This window comes from Trachurus trachurus (genome assembly GCF_905171665.1).
Source record: "Trachurus trachurus genome assembly, chromosome: 2".
Taxonomy (NCBI): Eukaryota; Metazoa; Chordata; class Actinopteri; order Carangiformes; family Carangidae; genus Trachurus; species Trachurus trachurus.
This window is the reverse complement of record NC_139914.1, coordinates 10,042,781-10,061,585: the sequence shown is the minus strand read 5'-3', so window position 1 is coordinate 10,061,585 and position 18,805 is coordinate 10,042,781. Positions and strand designations below refer to the sequence as shown.

Sequence of the window (18,805 nt, the reverse complement as noted above, 5' to 3'; positions counted from 1 at the left end):
GTCGGGGAGCCGCCGCACCGAGGCCTGTGATTTTCTGCCGCACACAACGTTGGTTGGACGTTAAGAGACTTTCAAACATTCCTCCAACTTCTTCTGATGTGGTGGTGACAACGACGCTGCTGCAAATAATGCGAATTAGTCCAATAATTTTGTTGATCTTCTGTCTGACCAACTTGTTTTTCATGTGACTCCATATCTGATTCATGCATTTACACCGGAACTCCCTTTGTTTACACTCCAAACAACCTGCATGCGTTAAGTCATGTAGCAGATGTGGTCGTAAACAACTCCCAAAACCGAGCTCGGGGGCACGGCCTTCACAGCTAAACCAACATTGACAAAAAAATGGACAAAAACAAGCTCAGAATCTCTCCTGTGTAAAAGCTACAAGTGTCTTTAATCACGGTGAAGGCAGATGAATGCAGTAATCGATATTTTTAAGATATAAACGACCATTGACGACCCCAGAGAGAGTTATCGCAAGACTTTGAGCTAGCATTTTTAGCACCTTTCAGCCAACTATTTTGGTTTTGTAGCCATCAACATTCTCATCTTTCTTATTTTGTAAATTCCTGGATGGGTTTTTTAAAAATCTTGGGCCTTTGAAAATCTTTCAAATAAGTGGATTGAAGAGGGAAAAATTACATTTTGGCGAAGAGGACATTCAAATTGGATTGGAAAGGGTTTGGGGAACCGCCGATTTAAGCTGCACATCCTCCACCGTGAAGTCAAACAGCAACTGAACCTCCTGAACTTCACTCTTTGCTTCACACTTGCTTGATTTCCTCACGAGGTGCACCTCAGAAAGATGATACTGGCTGAACCCTTTTAGCCAGTTATGTTGACGCCTTTATCCAAACTCAATTCAGACCATAACATCGCCTCGGGCTGACAAAGACAGAGTTCAAACGGCCGCTGATTGACACATTGGCTGTTGCTTGTGTTGAACTAGTGACCCCCCTGAGTTCACGGACATCACCGTCAACCTTGATCTCCAGGTGCCACTGAGAGGTTCTCGGCTTTCCTTGTCAGGTAAGGTGAGAAAAGGTGGGTTTTGCCAGCACCACACTTAAAGCTCCCTCCAGGCAGACGTGCTCGGTTCAGCGAGTTCAGCCCCGGGTCCGGCGGCGGTGTTCGACCAGACGCTCTGGGATCTTCTTCTCCTTCTTCTGCCCGGTGACTCACATGTTTCTTCTTTTCACCACCATTCATCCAGCGGAGTTTCTGCTGAGCTAGGCACGCTCTCCTCACTGCGTTAACCTGCTCATAAAGTTTCATGGCATCACACCTGGGAGCCGCTCTGTAAAAACCGCATTCTTCGACTGTTGAGTGCTGAGCCGCTCCGCTGGCGCAGCGGTGGACTGAGTATTTTGCTCAAGGGTACTTCTGACAGTCGCTGCTGAGAGAGGGGTGAATTATGCTTTTTGACTTCCTCTACCCAGAGTTTTCCTGGCAGACCGGGAATTTAAAGTGGTTGAACTCGTGTGTGCGTGTGTGTGTTTCCAGGCTACAGTGGGAGTTTGTATCATGTATCTTTAGGGGGAGTGACAGGACGGATGACCAATGCCAGCTCTTCATCGATCACTTTGCCAGGTGCTGAGATTGCTGGCTTGCAAAATCTCTCTCTAATGCTTTGTTTTTGGAAGAGATACGACTGCTCCCCTCCCAAGTAAATTAAGTTTGCATCAAGAAATACGGTATCTTCATCTGACGCTGCAGGATTACACTACACAGCTAAATATGCCTTGCAAACCAGATCTGTATCAACAACGAACACTGTTCCAACAAGTTACACGATCCATATTGTGCTTCTTATATTTGTATAAATGAGTTGATTTTTTCTTGGCCTCAGAAATGAAAATAAGCATCGGGCCCAGAAATAAAAACATGTCCTGCTAGAGGACAACTGGTTCTGTCTGTTTACCAGTCCCTCCTCACACTTCACACTTCACAGCTGCTGACATTCCTGAGCCTGTGAGTCTGTCTCTGGTTCTTCATGCCCGATCACCTCTTTACACGTCACGCAAGTCGAGACAACAATGCAATATTGTTCAGCGCGTCTCTTAGGAACCGAATCCACCGTGTTTCACCTACTCTGACATTTCGAGAGACAAATTGTTGTGTTGGCTATAAATCTCGAGTCAAAACAGCAAGCGATGATGTAGTAACGTGATCACAGAGCTACGTGTGGCGATATATCGTTACCTCGTGCGTCCTTAATGTCATTGGCATCAGTTACAGGTTTTTTGTAGCTTAAGGCGCAGGTGAGACAAGAGCGTTGGAAAGGCGCATGTATAAGAAAGAGTAAACCGATCACGGCAATGGCCAGTATCATAGCCTACGCTGGTGTCAGCACGTTGGAGCTCTGCGTTACAGCCATGTTTCACTTGTAAAGTAACCAAACGCTGGGCAACGTTTCTCTATTACACAAAGCTACAATGGGCCTCACAGTTCACAGCAATCGCAGGCTCCACCTTTCACATGTGCAGCGATGTCATAATGACTCAATACACGGCAGGAATCGTCCTTCCCAACAACACCCCTTATGTATAAATGGTATTGTCTGTTAAAAGGAAAAGAAAAAGCAAGAAATAAAAATGTTAAGACTCCATCGTGATACCGTGCTGATGCTACACAGTGTATAAGATATCCCCTTAATGCAGAACTCCTGCTGCCCTCAAAGAATTCTTGCTATGTTGGAGTCTGACAGATTTACAAGCCGGTGGACGTTCGCAGTTTACAGATCAAGGAATTTACAGCATATACAGTGTGCAGGGTGTGTGTGCGACTCCTCAGATAGATTTGATTCGAGATGGAAAAAGAGCAGAACAGTCGTGCGAGCCCGAGAAAAAGAAATGTGATGTTTAAAGACTAAAGTGGTAATTTAGAAGAAAAAAAAGGCGTGTTAAGATGGACACTTTCTGCAGCTATCTGGCAGCTTCATCTCTGAATGAGTGCGTCGAGGGGTATAAGTTCCACCATGGAGGAGATTGTCTCGATTTTTATTGCCGTTGGCAGAATTCATAGACTAAATAATGGTTGTGCAATGGAATCGGTGCAGCCTAAAACACAGGAAATAAATGGTGGTGGTCATGTTCATTCATGCTGGTAATTATCACTGCCTTTAAAAAAAAAAAAAAGGAGAAAAAAGGCAAAACCCCCTCAAAGCAAAGAAATTATTAACTTTGGAAAGACCCTGACTGGGGTGTATTGATCCAAAATTTTTAAAACCGCTTGTGTGTGTCTGTCTGGTACACTCCACATCTTGATACTGGGCAACCACTGAGGAGAAATCGCTGCTGCTCTGGGAGCATGTGTTCGCCTCAGAGGGCCGATCCCGGCCAGATGAATCTTCAAGTTAAAAGGTTTCTGTTCCTTCTGAGCTTGGGAAAGATTTTTTCGAAATAAGATCTCAGAAGACGATGTGAAGACTAGAAGGCGCCTTGTATATACATGTCATATGTATAATACCACTTTTTTTTTTAATGAAGGCATATGAAACAAGTAACGCTGGTACGACGCCGCACTGTTGTGGATTCTTTGGGAGATCCTGGCTCCTCTGAGCTGGCCCGAGGACAGGCCCTTCCCAAAGCCCAGAGGCTCCTCGAGGGCCACGTCGTAAAAAGAAACACTTACGCCCCGCCATGACTCAAGTTTGGGAGTATTCACATTTATGACAGTTTGTGTTTTCTCGCAACTATAATGCTCTGTGCTGTGTTTGAAGCAGGTGACCCCCCTAACTCCCTTTGACCTCGTCTCTGGGGCGGCGGGTTTGAATTCTTTGACTTGTTTAACCTAACCTGCACGCTGCTTTATTGCTTTGTTTTACGGTCCCCTGCAAGATTGTGGGTTTCATTTCATGATCACAAGGGGTTTCACTCAAATCACAGCAAATCATGCAGACTTTACACGGCCGTTAAACAGCCTAAAAACATGAGCAGCAACCTGCACTTCTTTGAATGGCCACTGGACACTGGCTCAGTCGATTCAGAGGCACCCCAAACATGTTTCCACATTTCAGTATATAGAATTAAAATTCTGCATTATTAAAGGGATAGTTCAACATTTTGGCAAATTGGCCCATTGCCATATAGTTTTAGGAGTAGGTTTGTTACCTTTAATTGTCAGTGCAAGCTATTTTTAGAATGGCGGAGCAGAGCCGCGAGCTGCTCAGAGTTATGCTACAGAGGCTAATGGGATTTCTTGGTTTCCCTCATCAAACTCATCAAATACACAATCCAACAACTCCAAAACGCTCTCGTGGACAAGTTGTGACGGAGTTGTTTTCTTGGTAAATTCATGCAAAATCCCATGAACCTCCGTAGTGTAGCTCTGAGCAGCTCCGCCGATCTGAAAATAGCTTGCACCAACAATTAAAGGAAACAAACCTACTCCTAAAACTATAGGGATTATGGCAATGGGCCAATTTGCCAAAATGTTGAACTATTCCTTTAAGTCCCTGCTGCTTTGAAGAACAGGTGGGTGAGTGTACGGTTGCCACAAGCTGGCAAGCTCCGAAGTGGTGCACCTTCTCTTTGTAATGTCTTAGCCTAGCTTAAGAGCCTTTGCTAAAAACACGTCACATCATTAGTTGTATGTGAAGTTTCTGATGTTAAATGAAATAGTTTGAAACGTTAACGTGGAGTCAGATGAGAATGACTTGATCATCCTGATCCTGGCGAGAAGGAACCTGCTTCGTCCCTTCCAAATCTGAATCCACGCTTGACCGAGATGTCTCATAGTCTCCAGTCAGACCCTCTGGGACCTGGATTTGAATCTTCTTCACTCGACTGGTGTGGGTAGATACGAGCGCTGATGAGCCCTCTGATGCACAGTCGTTGATCCGGAGAGATTTCACACGAGCGTGACGCTAAAAAGGGAGTCAGTGAGCTGTTGCGGGGACACGGCGAGGAGTCTTCACAGGGGCCTGTTCATGCAGCTTTGGCGCGAGAACAGCTGGCCCGCTTCAGAGCCCAGCGCTCGCCCCGGCCTTCTTCCTGACCAACAACATGTGGATGTGAGGAGAAGCCCAGTGTACCGTTTCCACCCCTAATTAGCCTGAACTCGGCGCTGTTATGTTAAGGAAACCCTCAGGAGCTGTGAATCGGTCAAACAGCGGATGTGACAGGAGGTCGGAGCGTTTTTCTGCAGCAAATGGGCTAAATCAAGACTTCTCCTGGGAAGATTATCACTGGCAGGAACAGCTCACCAACACCGCTGATGAGCTTTTAATAATTTCCTAATAATTTCCTCTTCTTCGTCGCCAGCCTGCGTGCTGACAGCATCATCGTGTCATGGATGTTTGGAGGTGGCAAAAAGGCAATTACACGTCACTTGTAATAAGCACCTGCTGCTCCGTGGCTACAGAAGATTAAACCTATCACTCTCATTTAATCTGTTTTGTGTCTAAGAAAATAAAAAGACCAAGTTTTCTTTGGGGAGAAAAGAAAAGAAAAGAAAAAAAAGAATCAAGTAGAACAAGTAGGAGGTGGAGTGCAAACCAAAACAAGCAGGTTGATTTTTCCACTTGATAAGAGCAGAGTGGGAATTTTCCCCTGTTTGAATATTTACAGTCCAGTGGCATCTGCATGTGTAGGGGTCAGGTTTTTCCAAAATGACGGAGTCTCTGTGTGGGAAGGTCATACCTGGGTGAGATGCCTCTCACACACTGTGCACATTTCCACTGCACACTCAGTTAAACACCGAGAGGTTCATGTTCATGTTCTGGCTGCGTCCTGCAGGACATTTTTTCTTCTTTTTTTTTTCAATTATTTTTTGGGGCTTTTTGCCTTTAAATGACAGAACAGTAGAGATATTTATTTATTTATGTATTTTCATCCAGCTGTAGCACCACCTATTTGACCCCATTCTGGCTCAAGCACCATTGTGTTTAGGGTTAGGTTTTGGGGATGGAATAGTTGTGTTTGCACATAACATGCACAGGCACAGGTTTTCACTTTTTGTCAGATATCTCTCAGAAATGTTAAAAGTTAAGAGACTAGTGGGGGTTAGGTGAAGTAGAGATCTACTCAGAGTCTGGCCAGTGCAGGTTAGTCCCCATACCATCTCCCACTTTTTCTCATGAGTCATATTTAGAAGCGAAAAGAAGAAGGAAGAAAGATCAGAAGAGGGGGAGGGGGATGGGTAATGGAACTCTCCATTGTTGTTCTTTTGCAATGGCAGACCAAACCCAAAGGATACTAAATTGTTAAACTGTAAAATGTAATTTGTAAGTTATTTTGTTATTGTATTGTTTGAGTTTTATCATCATTGATTATTATGATTATGAGTGTTTTGACCACTTATCACAATACACTCTCAAGAGTAGGATGGAAGTAATGATGAAGTACAAGTCCTATGGGTCCACGGCCGTCGGCCCAGCCTCTAAACAGACTGAGGGACGTGACTTTTTGGTGGAAAGTGACAATTTGAAGGACGCCCAAATGGAATTTAGAAAGTGGGAGATTCAGATTTAAACGTATGTGGTGCAAAATGGACTGGGTAACGTTTAAGGTTCTGACACTCTGAACCACCACTCCCCTAGTGCTGCTCTAGAGTCGGGACACAGGGGGCTGCATACTTACCCCCTGACCAGCATGAACCACTATGTTAGCACCGAAAGGTATCTGTGGTTCAGCTGAGCAGGGCCGTGAAGTTCTGGTCTCATCTTCCCACTGCACCTGGATGGTTCCCCCTCTGGGAACCACCAGGACCAGCCACGTCAGAGCGGTGCCTTCCCGATCATTCCCAGAGGACTGAAGGGACAAGGAGACCGAGATGAGCTCAACCCCAGAGTTTGCTGACACATAAAAAACATTGTTCAATATAATATTTAAGGTTTAGGGTTAGGTGAAGGGTTAGGGTCTGCAAATTGCTTATTGGCATCTGTGTGTGACATTCTCATTTAGTAAATACAGTCAATTTAAAGAAGAATCTCCTCTGTAATTGTGTATTAAATGTCATCTATGTATTTAAGACCAGCTCCCAAAGCATCCACTTTTGGCAGATCTCATTGTGGTTCTGTAAATCCGCAGTTTAATTCCTTGAAATTCAAAGTTTTATTGCTAAGATCTGACCTGAAGACAAGCTGGAGAAAACCTTGTTTTACTTGACAAAGAGAGTTGGGTAAAAACCGCTCCGTCAGGTGGATTTGAACCTCGGTGGGTCGCAGGTTACAAGACGAACTCCTGCTTCTTCTTGTTCTCTGGCGTTGGACTCGACACACAAGACTGTCAGACTGGACGTTCCATCACAGCAGCTCACCCTCCATCAAAGCACATTTCAAAAGCGAAGAGGCATATGGTACTGATTTTTAATTCAATGGCTTGGCCGCGGATCAAACCCCAAACCAGCCAGTATCAGGGTGGATGCTAACCGCCATGCCGCTGATCTGATGTTTGAACTGTGGCTGTGTTTTTATTGCCTTGACAGATTCTGTGTTTTTAAGTTTCGCTTTGTTTTCTCTGTGTCTCGTGTTATTGAAACGCAAAACGTATTCCTCGCACAGAGGATCTCTTGTCGAGCAAAAACTTCGGCGTCGAAGGGATTTCCTTCCTCAAATAAAAGGTGCCAAATCAAATCAAAATCACATCACAGAGATTACAGACAAGACCGAGAACGTGTAATGTGTCCACAGCCTGTTACCTTTACATCTGCCCAATCTGAGGGCGAACACACACACATGTAACTCAGCCGCGTGACCCATGATGCACTTGGTGGGAGCGCGCGTGCCTCCCTCACAGCTCATAATGTGGCTGCCGCCGAAGCAGGGAGAGCGACAGCGTGCGTAATTTGTCAGAGGGGAAGTGTGTCATGCATTTTTGTGCGTTTGAACACTGTCTGCAGCCGTGAGAACCTCACACAAGTTTTGATTATGTTCCTTTTTACTGCCTCTTGACTTGTCGTTCGTGCCGGAGCGAAGGTGGGGCGTTGGGTCTGAAACTTAGAAACAAACACAGAGCAAACAAACACGCCGGGCTACTGCTTGGAGAACTGCCTTGTTGACTCTGCAGGACTGGAACTCCCCCAGCCACTCAACCGCACACACCTGTTATCAATTTATTTGCCCGTGTAGTGTACGACAGAGTAGCTCTGCAGTATTTTATTTTCTGGTTGTGGTTGTAGCTCATATTGCAAACCTATACTTCCAAACGAGCAGGTTTTAGATGGCGAAGTAGAAACAAATATACTGATATGTGTTTTAATCAAGGGAAACACATGTGAGTTTCACACTTTGACCTTGAGATCTTGCACCTCGTCTGATAAACAAGTTGATTTATTGGAGGCAAAAAGCCAAAAAAAAAAAAAAGATCAGACCCTAGGCTCAAACTGTTGCGTGTTTTTGCCTTTTGAAGCTCTGTTCAATTACTGATGATTGATGTCGTGGCTTAATTGCACAAAACCAATGTTTTTATAACTTTCACCACATTAGCGTCGGCTCTGCGCCGCATGAGCGTCCCAGCAAGCCATGGGATTAAGTGTGTCTCCATTTTTATTTGTGCCTTAAACTGTGACAAGGAGAAATATGTGCCAAAAGTTTGTTTTTTTCACACTTGTCTGAGGTAGAGAAGTTTGTGCACTGATTCTGTAAAAACAAAAAAAGGCAACAAATGGAAACAGACTTAAAGATCATGAAATACATGGAGCAAACAGAGGTGTCACTCTCTGGAGTTCCTCATCACTTTGCATCTCAGCTGCACCATTTATGTAGGGGAGACCTGACACTGCGGCTGTGAAACCCAAGTCAGCCATCTTTCATTGCAGTGCTTTTCCCCTCCTGTGACATGTCAAAGCGCCATGGCGGCCTCTCTGACCTGCTCACCCTGCTGCGGCTCAGCGTAATGACCGATATGTGGTGAAATGCAGATAATCAAGAGAATTAAAAGAGGTAAATCAGCTTCTCTGTCACAAGAGGATCACGCCGGCGGAGGCAGCGACTAAAAACAGGCAGTAGTTTGACAGTAAAATGACGTGTCGGGGAAGTAAAGGTGAGGAGGGCAGCGGGTGAACCAACGGTCACATGCGCCTTCAACTCTTATGCAAATCTGTTTCATATGAGGAGGAGGTTGTTTTGATTTTCAGAGATTTTTATTCATTCTCAATTTAACTGTGTCCAGCAGCACCTCGCTTTTATCTCGGTGCTCATCCCCCTCCTTGATGCCGAGTTAAATAAACTTCCCCAAGGTGCTGCACATCGAAGCCAACGAGGCAATCAGAGCCGCACAGCTGACAGAGAAGCTGAGTGATGAGAGACTGAAGGTGATGTTGGATGTCTGAACACTGTGAACCAAAGAAATGATAAAAAAGAAAAAGCTTTGGGCAGTAAAATTATGAATCCAGATTCTTCTAAAGTCATTTATGGAGTCACAAAAACCAAATGAACACCCACATAGCTTTAATGTAACTGATTTGTATTGCTTTAATGTTTTTTTTTCTCCTTAGGAACAGGTAAGCCATGACAATATAATGTAAATGATAAGCGCAAACAAAATCTGAGACCCTTGTGTACATCCATAGTAGCACATTCATATAAGCCCATCTGTACATAGGGGTCACAGAAACCTCTTCTTTTTCACTGAAACAGGGTAACTCTTGACTCAAAGCCAACAGGTACAATGCAAGTTTAGATTTTTTTTTCAAAATTTCTCATTTAGGCAACATCTATTTTTTAGTTTTTTTCTCTCCAAATGACTAAAAATGAAATTCAGCTTGTTCCAAGTCGATTCAATTAAGTGCACTGTACCTCTTAGCTTTCAATGAAGCGCCACCATACATTCCCCCGTTCTTTAACACTGAACGTTAAAACTGCGATAATGTGGTGATAATGCGACAATGAAACAAGATTTTTTCTCTTTTTCTTTTTTTAAAACAATGTCAGGAAGAGAAAAAAAAATGTAAAGAATAAATAAGAATAAATAAATCGTTGACTTTCGAGAGGGCCGGAGAAGACACCTTTGGCAGTCTGACAAAGCTGCAGCTGTTGAGCTTTAGCATCACGGTGTGAGACACGTCGAACTTTATTTACCTCCAGCGCTGGCACCCATATGGAATTTATGTCACTCCTCTTTTGGTATAGTGAATATAAGTGCTTTGTTTACACACTTCGAATTGGGGCACAGCAGACCTGTTCTCTCTTGAACAGGCGACGGAGGTGGACACATTTTTCTAGCATTGAGACGCCAGTAAAAACAAGTAAAAAAAAAAAAAAGAAATGTAACGCTTTAGTCATGTGCAGCTGAATGTCTCCCTATATAAATGCAAGGGCCCCTTGTGTGTTACATACATGAGCTTATAACACCCATCCCTGCGTGTCCTGGCTGGTTCAGCTTTCTTACACTTGCTGCTAAAAAGCTGAGCGAGGTGTTGCAGTGTTTAAGTGTGAAACACAAGAATGGGAACTCAAGTAGCAGCTGAACATAAAAAAAAAGCAACATGTATCCCGTCAGGATAGATGTAAAAGTGTTTGAATCTTTGGCAAAAATCATAACCGTAACTGTCATGGGTGCATACAGCTGTTTTCATATTGCATTTGAGGTTGGCTTCTCAACTTTGTTTTTTCGTTTTTTTTTCTTTTTTTGTATTGTCGTGCTTCCCTTTTTTTTTCTAAAATGGGCATGTCTTTACCTTAATATCTACCAGCTACAACGCATTGACTCCTATGAGTGTGTCTCGGCTGCGGAGAAACACTCTGATGCTTCTGTCCATGCAATTCAGACTCTTGGCTTCTACCTCATTCATGCCCTACCTCGTTCTGAGAGAACGCAAAAATGAAAAAAAAAAAACACGATGAGCCGAAAACAAACAAATATACATGTACAAAGTAATGTACACCATATATTCAAACACATTTCAAAATCGTCAGACTTTGAAATCATTAGCCAAAATAAGTATATATTTTTTTCTCAACCCATTAGGTAATCTTCTTTATCTAGACTGTACAATATATGTATATATGAGTAATCATGAGGGACCAAAGCAACAAAAATAAATACTTTTTCGCTATGTCACCTTTCAAAGTATTATATCTATGTACATTATATCAATATCAATTTTCCTTAGCTTATTGTGAATGGTTGAGCGTGTGTTCAACAAGCAGGCATTTAAACACAGTGTGGAAACTCCATGTGTTCTTTTGTTTTGTTTTGTTTTTTCCTTTTTTTTGTTTTCCTTTTTTCTTTTCCTTTTGCCCTAAATCGTATCTAAATGTAAATTTTGACGACATTGTGGAAAAAAAAAGAAGAACAAGGACCGGATTGTTCCGGACAGTGAAAGGTAATAATCCTGGCTCAAATGGACCAAAATTAAAGAAAGAAAGAAACAAAAAAACAGAGAATCAAAAAACAAAAGTAAAAATAGAACATCTCACCATCATGACTACTTCAACAATGGGTTGTCTACTTCTTTTCAGGACTCTGAGGAGAGTACAAAAATGTTGTCTATTTCATGCAGTCTTTGACAAGTCATACAACCTCAGTGTTACTTGTCTAAAGGTTTTTAAGTCGTTTTTAGCACACAGCATAGAATGTTTTCAGTGATGTTGAATGTAGCTATGAGGGAGGGTATATTGTGGGACAACAACATGCATAAAGAACAGTGCATAGGTCCAGGTCATTGGGCCGGTCCCTGGTGATTTCCAGTGTGTTTCAGTGGCAGCGTCTATCAACAGATCCACTACTGCAAGCAGTTTGGTGAGGGGGCAAGTCTATGTGACGCTGAGGGAGGGTGGGGGGTGGTGTTGGAGGAGGGGGGTGGGAGGGAGGGAGGGAGGGAGAGTGTGGGCAGGGTCCAAGCCTGAATGAGGGGCGCCATCTTGTGGACTAAAACAGTCCTCCTCTCTCCGTCTGCCATGCTATCAGGAGGTTGCTGATTTCGAGAGTAATCCAATAAGCAGGTTTGAAGAGAGAGAAAGAGAAAGAGAAAGAGAAAGAGAGAGCGATGGGGCTTGGACCGGAGGCCGAGGTGATGCAAGTGTGGCTGCACTGACACAAAGTGCGGTGACCTTAGTGTGGAAGTTTTTGTTTTTTTTTCCCGTTTTTTTTTTTTCTTTGAGTCTGGTCTGCTATGCGCAGTTTAGATCAGTCATTGTTTCACTGCAGAGCCCTTTCCAACACACAACAGACCTGGAAAAGACCACTCTAAGGATTTCACAATGACTTTTGTGGAAGGTAGAAGAACCAAGCTTAAAGATCAAGCTAACATGCATAAGGTCTTCAGACAATGTTTTGCTAAAAGCCATCAAGGCCAACTTTTTTCCTGAAGACAAGTTCAAGAAGAAACCATGTTTCTTTTCTTTTTTTTCTGCTTTGTTTTGTTTAACACTTCATCTTTTGAAAAGAGGAAATAATAATGGCTTAATAGCTACATCATTCTTGCACTTGTATTGCAACTACCTTTGGTAAATCAAATCAATCAAAACGACAACAAAAAACCCCTGAAACATACGAGTCCTTACGTGTTCCCCGACTAAACTTAGCATTGTTCCTTTTTAGTCTTTAGCTAGCTTTTTTCTTTTAGCACAGGGAGAAATGTTCTCCCTTCAATGGCCTCCGTGTTTTGTCACGTTCACAGCTCCACACCGCACATCCTCTAGCGCCACTTTGGATCCACACACCAAATCCTTCAAAGAGACTCTTCCCGAAAAAGACCAAAGTCAAGACAAACCAGGCAAGGCAGAGAGAAAAAACAAGAGAGGAGGGAAACAGAAACAAACCGACAGGAAACGGAAAATAAGGACGTCATCCGTGTCCTGGCCAAAAAGACGCAGACTCAGGTTTTCTGAAACGGCCACTGCCCTTCAAACGCCGAGAGAGGGGGGGGGGTTGGGGTGGGGTTTCACCGCTTCATCATCTTGGAGACGAAGTTGACGATGGCGGAGGCGGGCTGGTCTATGTCCAGCTCAGCGAACAGGTGGCTCACATTGTCTGTTGTGCTTCCTTGTTTCCTTGCCACGAATCCAAAAAGCCTGGAATCAAATAAAGACAATTGTGGAGGATCAGATACATTTATTCTTTTATTGTACACATGTAGTCAGATTTTGGTTAGACATTCAAAAGTGACTAAGACCCAAAAATATTCACTTCGAATTTACACCATTAAATATTTTGTTTTGTTTTGGTTTTTTTTAGAAATAAAGTGCGACGCCAATTTCTTTTGGAAAAAATTATCGCATCCAATCAAGACAAGATAGAAATGCATAACAAAAAATGGGGAAAACGTACTTTTGAGTGAAGGTATACTAAGTAGTTACTGTTAATTTAATTTGAGTAGTTTCACATCCTTTTTTTTGTTGTAGTTTTGTTTTTTAGTTTAGTTTTATTTTCTTGTGCATGTTTTTATTTTTATTTTTTTAATTTTTCTGTCCTGTTTTGGTCATGTCTTTGTTGTGTTGTTGAGTCTGCTCGGTCTTTTGTCTTCTGTCTGTTTGTTTATTGGTCAGTGTATTGTCGGTTTATACATTGTATATGCCTGTTCCCATTTAAAAAAAAGAAAAAAAAGAAAGACAATTCAAATCTGTATTATTCTTTTGTTTTTTTGCACCACAGTGGTAAAACATGTCAACACAGGAGCATTTGAACTTACTTCACTGAGCCACCTCCTTCTTTGCCCCATCTATGGAAAGAAAACACAATAAATATGATCAATAAATAACAAAAAAATATATATTCCTGTTAAAAAAAGGGCCTTGAAGGTTCTTACTTTCTGTCCTGGGGGTCGATGTCACAGTAGGTTATTGTGTTGATGGGATAATGTCGCCTGAAGAAAAGTCTGCAGCAGGAGAAATCATATTAAAATCAATTAAAATCCAATAAAATAACTGACAGAGACAGGTTCTGAGTATCACTATAGTCGACTCACTTCCTCTGACTGTCGGTGAGCGTGATGCCCTGCGTGGACGCCTTGAAGTGGACGGTGGTGGCGGCCGGCAGCGGGTTGGTCGCCAGCGTCTGGCTGATGGCCTTGGCGACGGCCTGAGGCCCCGTGAGGGACTCCATGTCGACCGAGTTGATGTAGAGGACGTTGCAGGCTACAAGTGACACAGAGTCGCTGTTTAACGGAAAAAAACAGATGCGGGGGGAGGGAGACGCGCGCATGCAGGCGTGAGTGAGACGATGGAGGCTGCAGTGAGGTTACAGTGGTTCTCATGCTCTGAACAGCTGGGAGCCAATACACTAAGATCCTCCCACTGCAATATACACATGCTCTCCTACAAATAACAAGTCATCCCATACAGAAATGTAACATATCCCATATATGGCCCTATATTAGGAATGATGTGGCCATATATCTCACCTGTAAGGAGATTATTGTTGTCACATGAACTCATTCTCTCCAGATATAAGAATGAAATCCTAAGAATATGATGAATTTTTATATGTTGCTCGCATACCCATGTGTACATGTATTTCATACATGGGTAACACTTTATAAAAAGTACACACTTTAAGCATTAGTTAAGCATTAATAAATACTGAATTCTGAGTATTCATGTGTTATAAATGATGAATTCAGTATCTAATGCTTAACTAATGCTCAATAGTGTGTATTTATTATAAAGTGTTACCCATATATGTAAATTAAATATATGCACATATGTATGTTACACTTGTGTATGGGCTTTTTCCTTTCAGACAAACTCTAAGTTGGTTGCAGGTTTCTGTGAGATCAGGCGTCACCACATTCTCATTCGGTCAGAGTGCATGAGAGGGCAGAGCAGTTGTTATTTACCATGGGCTTCCTCAGGGACCTTCTGGACTGTAAGGTAAGGGCGACAGTGTGTGAGCAAGGGAACTGGTTTATGAGAGATTTGATATCATTGTGTTTTGAATTATAATTCTCTTGTTAAATGTGTAAATGTAATCTTCTATCTATTGTTTATTTTTTCCTATAGAAAGAATATTAACCCTTAGATGCATGAGTGACTGGACCCTACACTCTTCCATGAATGGGTCAAAAATTAATCAATATGTTTTTATGCTGCATTTGTCATTTTGGTTAAAAAGAATCATCTGTATTATATCTTGCATTATATTTTGGTCCACACAAGAAATATTTAATGTTTGAAATACTGAATATTTTTAAAAAACTTTTTTAAATGGCAAGCTAACTATATTCTTGACAGTCACAGTTGATAAGAATCAAAGGTTTCTGTGATATTCCATAGGAAATGAATGCAGGTCATTTTTGACCCACTTCTGGAAGAATGGTGTAGTAATATAAAAACTAAAATTTCTTAAAATGTATAAAAGGTAAGATAAATATTTAAATGGTATAATATCAATACCATGTTTTTTTGAGGAATACCTGGAATATGAAACGATAACAACTTTTCATTATGAAGATACTGCACAAAAACGACCTCAGCGGGTCATTTTTGACCCACTTGTGCATCTAAGGGTTCAGCGATGCCGCCTGCCGGCTGGTGGACGGCCGATAATGTGAGAAAGCTTTCCATGCTCACCTGCTCCCTGCTTGAGGAGTTCAACGACTGGATCAGTGGGCGTGGCCAGTTCCAGCGCCTCTTCATTTGGGTCTGTGGGTTTAGAAAGTTGATTGTTACTTTTTTCTACTTACTTTTTGTTATCATTTAATTGTTCTGTATTTTCTTGTCTTTACTTGTAACAAATTTGGTTTTTGATTATTATTCTTCATGGGTGAGGTTTTTCATATACTGTAAGCCCTTTTTCTCCCCTTTGCACATCCCAATCATAATAATTGTTCATACAATTTTAAATGATATGTTCGTGCAAAATAATAAACTAGACCACAGATGGATGTTTAAAGGGAATATGTGAGTGGTTGTGAGGAGCAGGGCTGCACTGACCTTTGGCGGGGATCATCAGCTTACAGGGCAGAGCCAGAGGAGTCATAGAGTGTTGGTACACCAGGGCAGAGAGACAACCTGCGCACACAAAGTGATCTCTCCGTTAGACTGCGTCGCTTTGGCGGCAGGTGAAACGCTCATGCGTGCGACACTCACCAAAGTAGGGCTCGTTGGGGCAACCCTTCAGACGGACGCCTTTAGGGCTCGTCTCAATCAGGAAGTGCCTCACCAGCTCGTTAGTCAAGTCACCGACTGGAAAAAAAACCATTTGGATCAATGTTAAATTTGTCCAGTTGGGGCAAATTCTGATATTTTGTTGTAATAAAGCCAAAAGAGTTTTTCTTTTAACCTTTTTTGTTCTGCTGGACAGTCGGTGGAGGACAGGCCACCTTCATGGCCAGACCATAGGCCCCGCGGAAGGAATGGCTGTCCCTGATGATGAAGGCCCCAGGCTCCCTGTCCTTTAACAGGTTGATGGCTGAGAGGTGGAGAGAGGGAGAGAGCACAGATGTAGATGAGGAGAAGAAGAAACAAAAGAGAATAGACAAAAGGGAGAAGGAAGATGAAAAGAAGACACCTCACCTTGCTCTCTGGAGATGTCTGGTTTGTACCAGTACTTGGAGGTGTCCTGGACAAACTTGACATTCATCTTAATGTCTGGATAACCATCTGTTTGGATGAGAGGAGACAGTGGTTACAGGAGAGGACACAAACCTTCTGCAGGCTGGAAAAAAAAGCCGCGTCCTCCTCTCCGTGTCTTCCTCACCATATATGGACTTGGAGATGTCCGGGAGCATGTGAGTGCCAGTCAGGTTTGGCGTGCTGCCTCCGCCGGCTGGAGTCGGTGTCAGGTTGTTGTTGTCCATCCTCTCCGCGTCCCCGCTGGACATGTGTCTCTTCTCCGGCAGCTGCGGGGAGACGGGGAAGGCGGGCGTGGAGGGCGGCTGGGCGCTCCCCTGGCGGGAGGCGGCGCCCAGCTCGTCGGGCGTGCTGTGGCCGCTGGCCGCCACGCGCCGGCCCATCAGGGGGCTGGGGGGCACGCCGGCCGACGCGATTTTAGCGCTTCGGCCGATCAGGGGACTGGAGGGGACGGCGGACGGAGGAGCGTGTCGGCCCAGCGAGGGGCTGCTGGCCTGGCCCAGGCGTCTCTGCAGGGCGGGGCTCGGGGGCGTGTTGGTGGCCACCGTGCGGTGCAGGGTGTTGGGGCTGCCGGGGACGGTGTGGACGCCCATGATGTTGACCTGGGAGCCCTCGGGGGACGCGGGTCTGAGAGGGTGGGAGAGGACGGGGCTGTGACAGGGGCCGTCTGAAGATCCCATCCTCCTTCTACGGAGAAAGAAAAGCAGACAGTATCATTTTACATCTGTTCCCTGGCTGTGTTTATTCATCCGTCCTATAAACCTTTTATTTTATAACCACTGTGCATTGGTGTATCTTAAATACGTTCTTTGATGTAGATGACAATCCGATTGAACAGATTTAATATAAGTTACTTGTCTTCTCTTTTTCGTGTTGTGATTGTAAATGTATGTATGTTAATTACTGGTTTTAAATGTGGACCCCAGGAAGACTAGAGTGCAGCTACAGTAATGGGGATCCTACCAAATAAAACAAATGTGATTTGCAGCAGGGTTATAAAAAAACTGGCAGTGAATAAAAAAAAAAAAAAATTTAATAAACTGAAACAAAAATAAAAATCTCTGTTTTTCCAAAAATGAGAACTGAATAAAAACTACAGTGAACACTGCAAAACTAAAACTAAACTGAATGGCAGATAACATCAGCTTAGTTTTCTAAGTTTTCTTAGAGATGCTAAAGTTGCAGGAAGCTCAATATGGAACGACTTCGAGTACAACCCCCAGGTAGATTAGAGTGAATGTAATGTGATGAGGACTGATGGAAACATGTATGGGATGTAACTAAAAGGGAAATATCCCACAAATTTGGAAGTTCATCTTAGGAGGTCTCACGGAGGCTTTCTCCTAAAACCTGAAAAACTAAAACTAAAGAAAAGCTTGTTGAACTAACTAAAACTACACTGAAATAAAAAAAGCAAACTGGAAAACTAAATAAAAATAAAAACTAATGGAAACTGAAAAAAGGGACAAACGCTCTCACCCATCAGTGCTGTGAACTGGACTGCAGGAGGAGAGAGGAGCATTGAACGCTTGTGCTCTGGAGTCCACGAAACCCCGATTATCTGAGGGTCAGAAAGCATCGAAACACAAATAAAATCAGTCTCAACTTCATACAACCTGAAAGGTTTTTAATGGGATGCAGTTATCAGGCGTCAGAGACGTAGAAACAGAAATAGAAAATGATCCAAGGGTCAGTCTTAATAAAACAAACATTCTGTGGAAATCTGATGCAGAACTGAAAAGGAAAACACTTGGTTGCAGTGAAACACACAAATAGACATAAAAAAAAACAAAAATGTGTGTGGCGGTCAGGAGACTGTGCTGGCTTTGGGTGCAGAGGGGCTTATGGCGGAATTCCACAGAAAAGCCCTTACCTTGTTCTCCATCATTAGAATCAGAGTCTAACATCGAGAAGAGACAGAAAGCGAGGGAAGAAGAGGAGGGAGGAGAGGAAATGTGTGGAAGAGGAGAAGACAGGGAAGATAAACTTGAGTGGAGAAGGGAAAGCGAGTGTGTGTGTCAGCTTAAAGCACTGCGTGTAGGAGTAAGAGCAGATGAGAGCAGCAGGGGGCAGCAGAGACTCACAGTTAGAGCCACTTTCTGCTCACTCAGCTCCACAGCTCCAGTATGACATAATGCAGTGTTGCTGCACTGCACTGGCAGCAGCTGACTGCTTTTCCTCTGAGGTCGTTAAAACGATCTAATTTAGATCATTATGTTCAAATCACAATGTCTTTAGAAGCTCTGGGATCTCCAACACGAGAAAAAAACTGCTTGTTCTCACACTCAGCAGAAAACAAACAGCCCATTTACTCCTGAAATCCGATGTTTCAACTTCTAACAAAGG

At 43.2% G+C, this 18,805-nt stretch overlaps 1 protein-coding gene across 5 annotated transcripts in view; it reads right to left on the bottom strand.

Moving 5' to 3' along the window:
• Positions 1–11,779: 11,779 nt before the first annotated feature.
• tns1a (tensin 1a) overlaps positions 11,780–18,805 on the bottom strand; it is a 46,862-nt gene continuing 39,836 nt past the window's right edge. For 3 of the 5 annotated variants that reach the window (XM_083991139.1, XM_083991135.1, XM_083991137.1), the window contains 13 exons: positions 18,333–18,359; positions 17,939–18,020; positions 16,587–17,146; positions 16,403–16,489; positions 16,170–16,298; positions 15,977–16,072; positions 15,821–15,898; positions 15,458–15,529; positions 14,725–14,751; positions 13,855–14,023; positions 13,696–13,764; positions 13,579–13,608; positions 11,780–12,961 (listed from right to left, as the gene is read on the bottom strand). In XM_083991139.1, the coding sequence (XP_083847265.1) occupies positions 12,832–12,961; positions 13,579–13,608; positions 13,696–13,764; positions 13,855–14,023; positions 14,725–14,751; positions 15,458–15,529; positions 15,821–15,898; positions 15,977–16,072; positions 16,170–16,298; positions 16,403–16,489; positions 16,587–17,146; positions 17,939–18,020; positions 18,333–18,359 (1,556 nt within the window). In that variant the 3' untranslated portion in view covers positions 11,780–12,831. Of the gene's footprint in view, positions 12,962–13,578; positions 13,609–13,695; positions 13,765–13,854; positions 14,024–14,724; positions 14,752–15,457; positions 15,530–15,820; positions 15,899–15,976; positions 16,073–16,169; positions 16,299–16,402; positions 16,490–16,586; positions 17,147–17,938; positions 18,021–18,332; positions 18,360–18,805 lie in introns of those variants that run through there. The other 2 variants (XM_083991136.1, XM_083991138.1) reach the window with 2 other exon arrangements.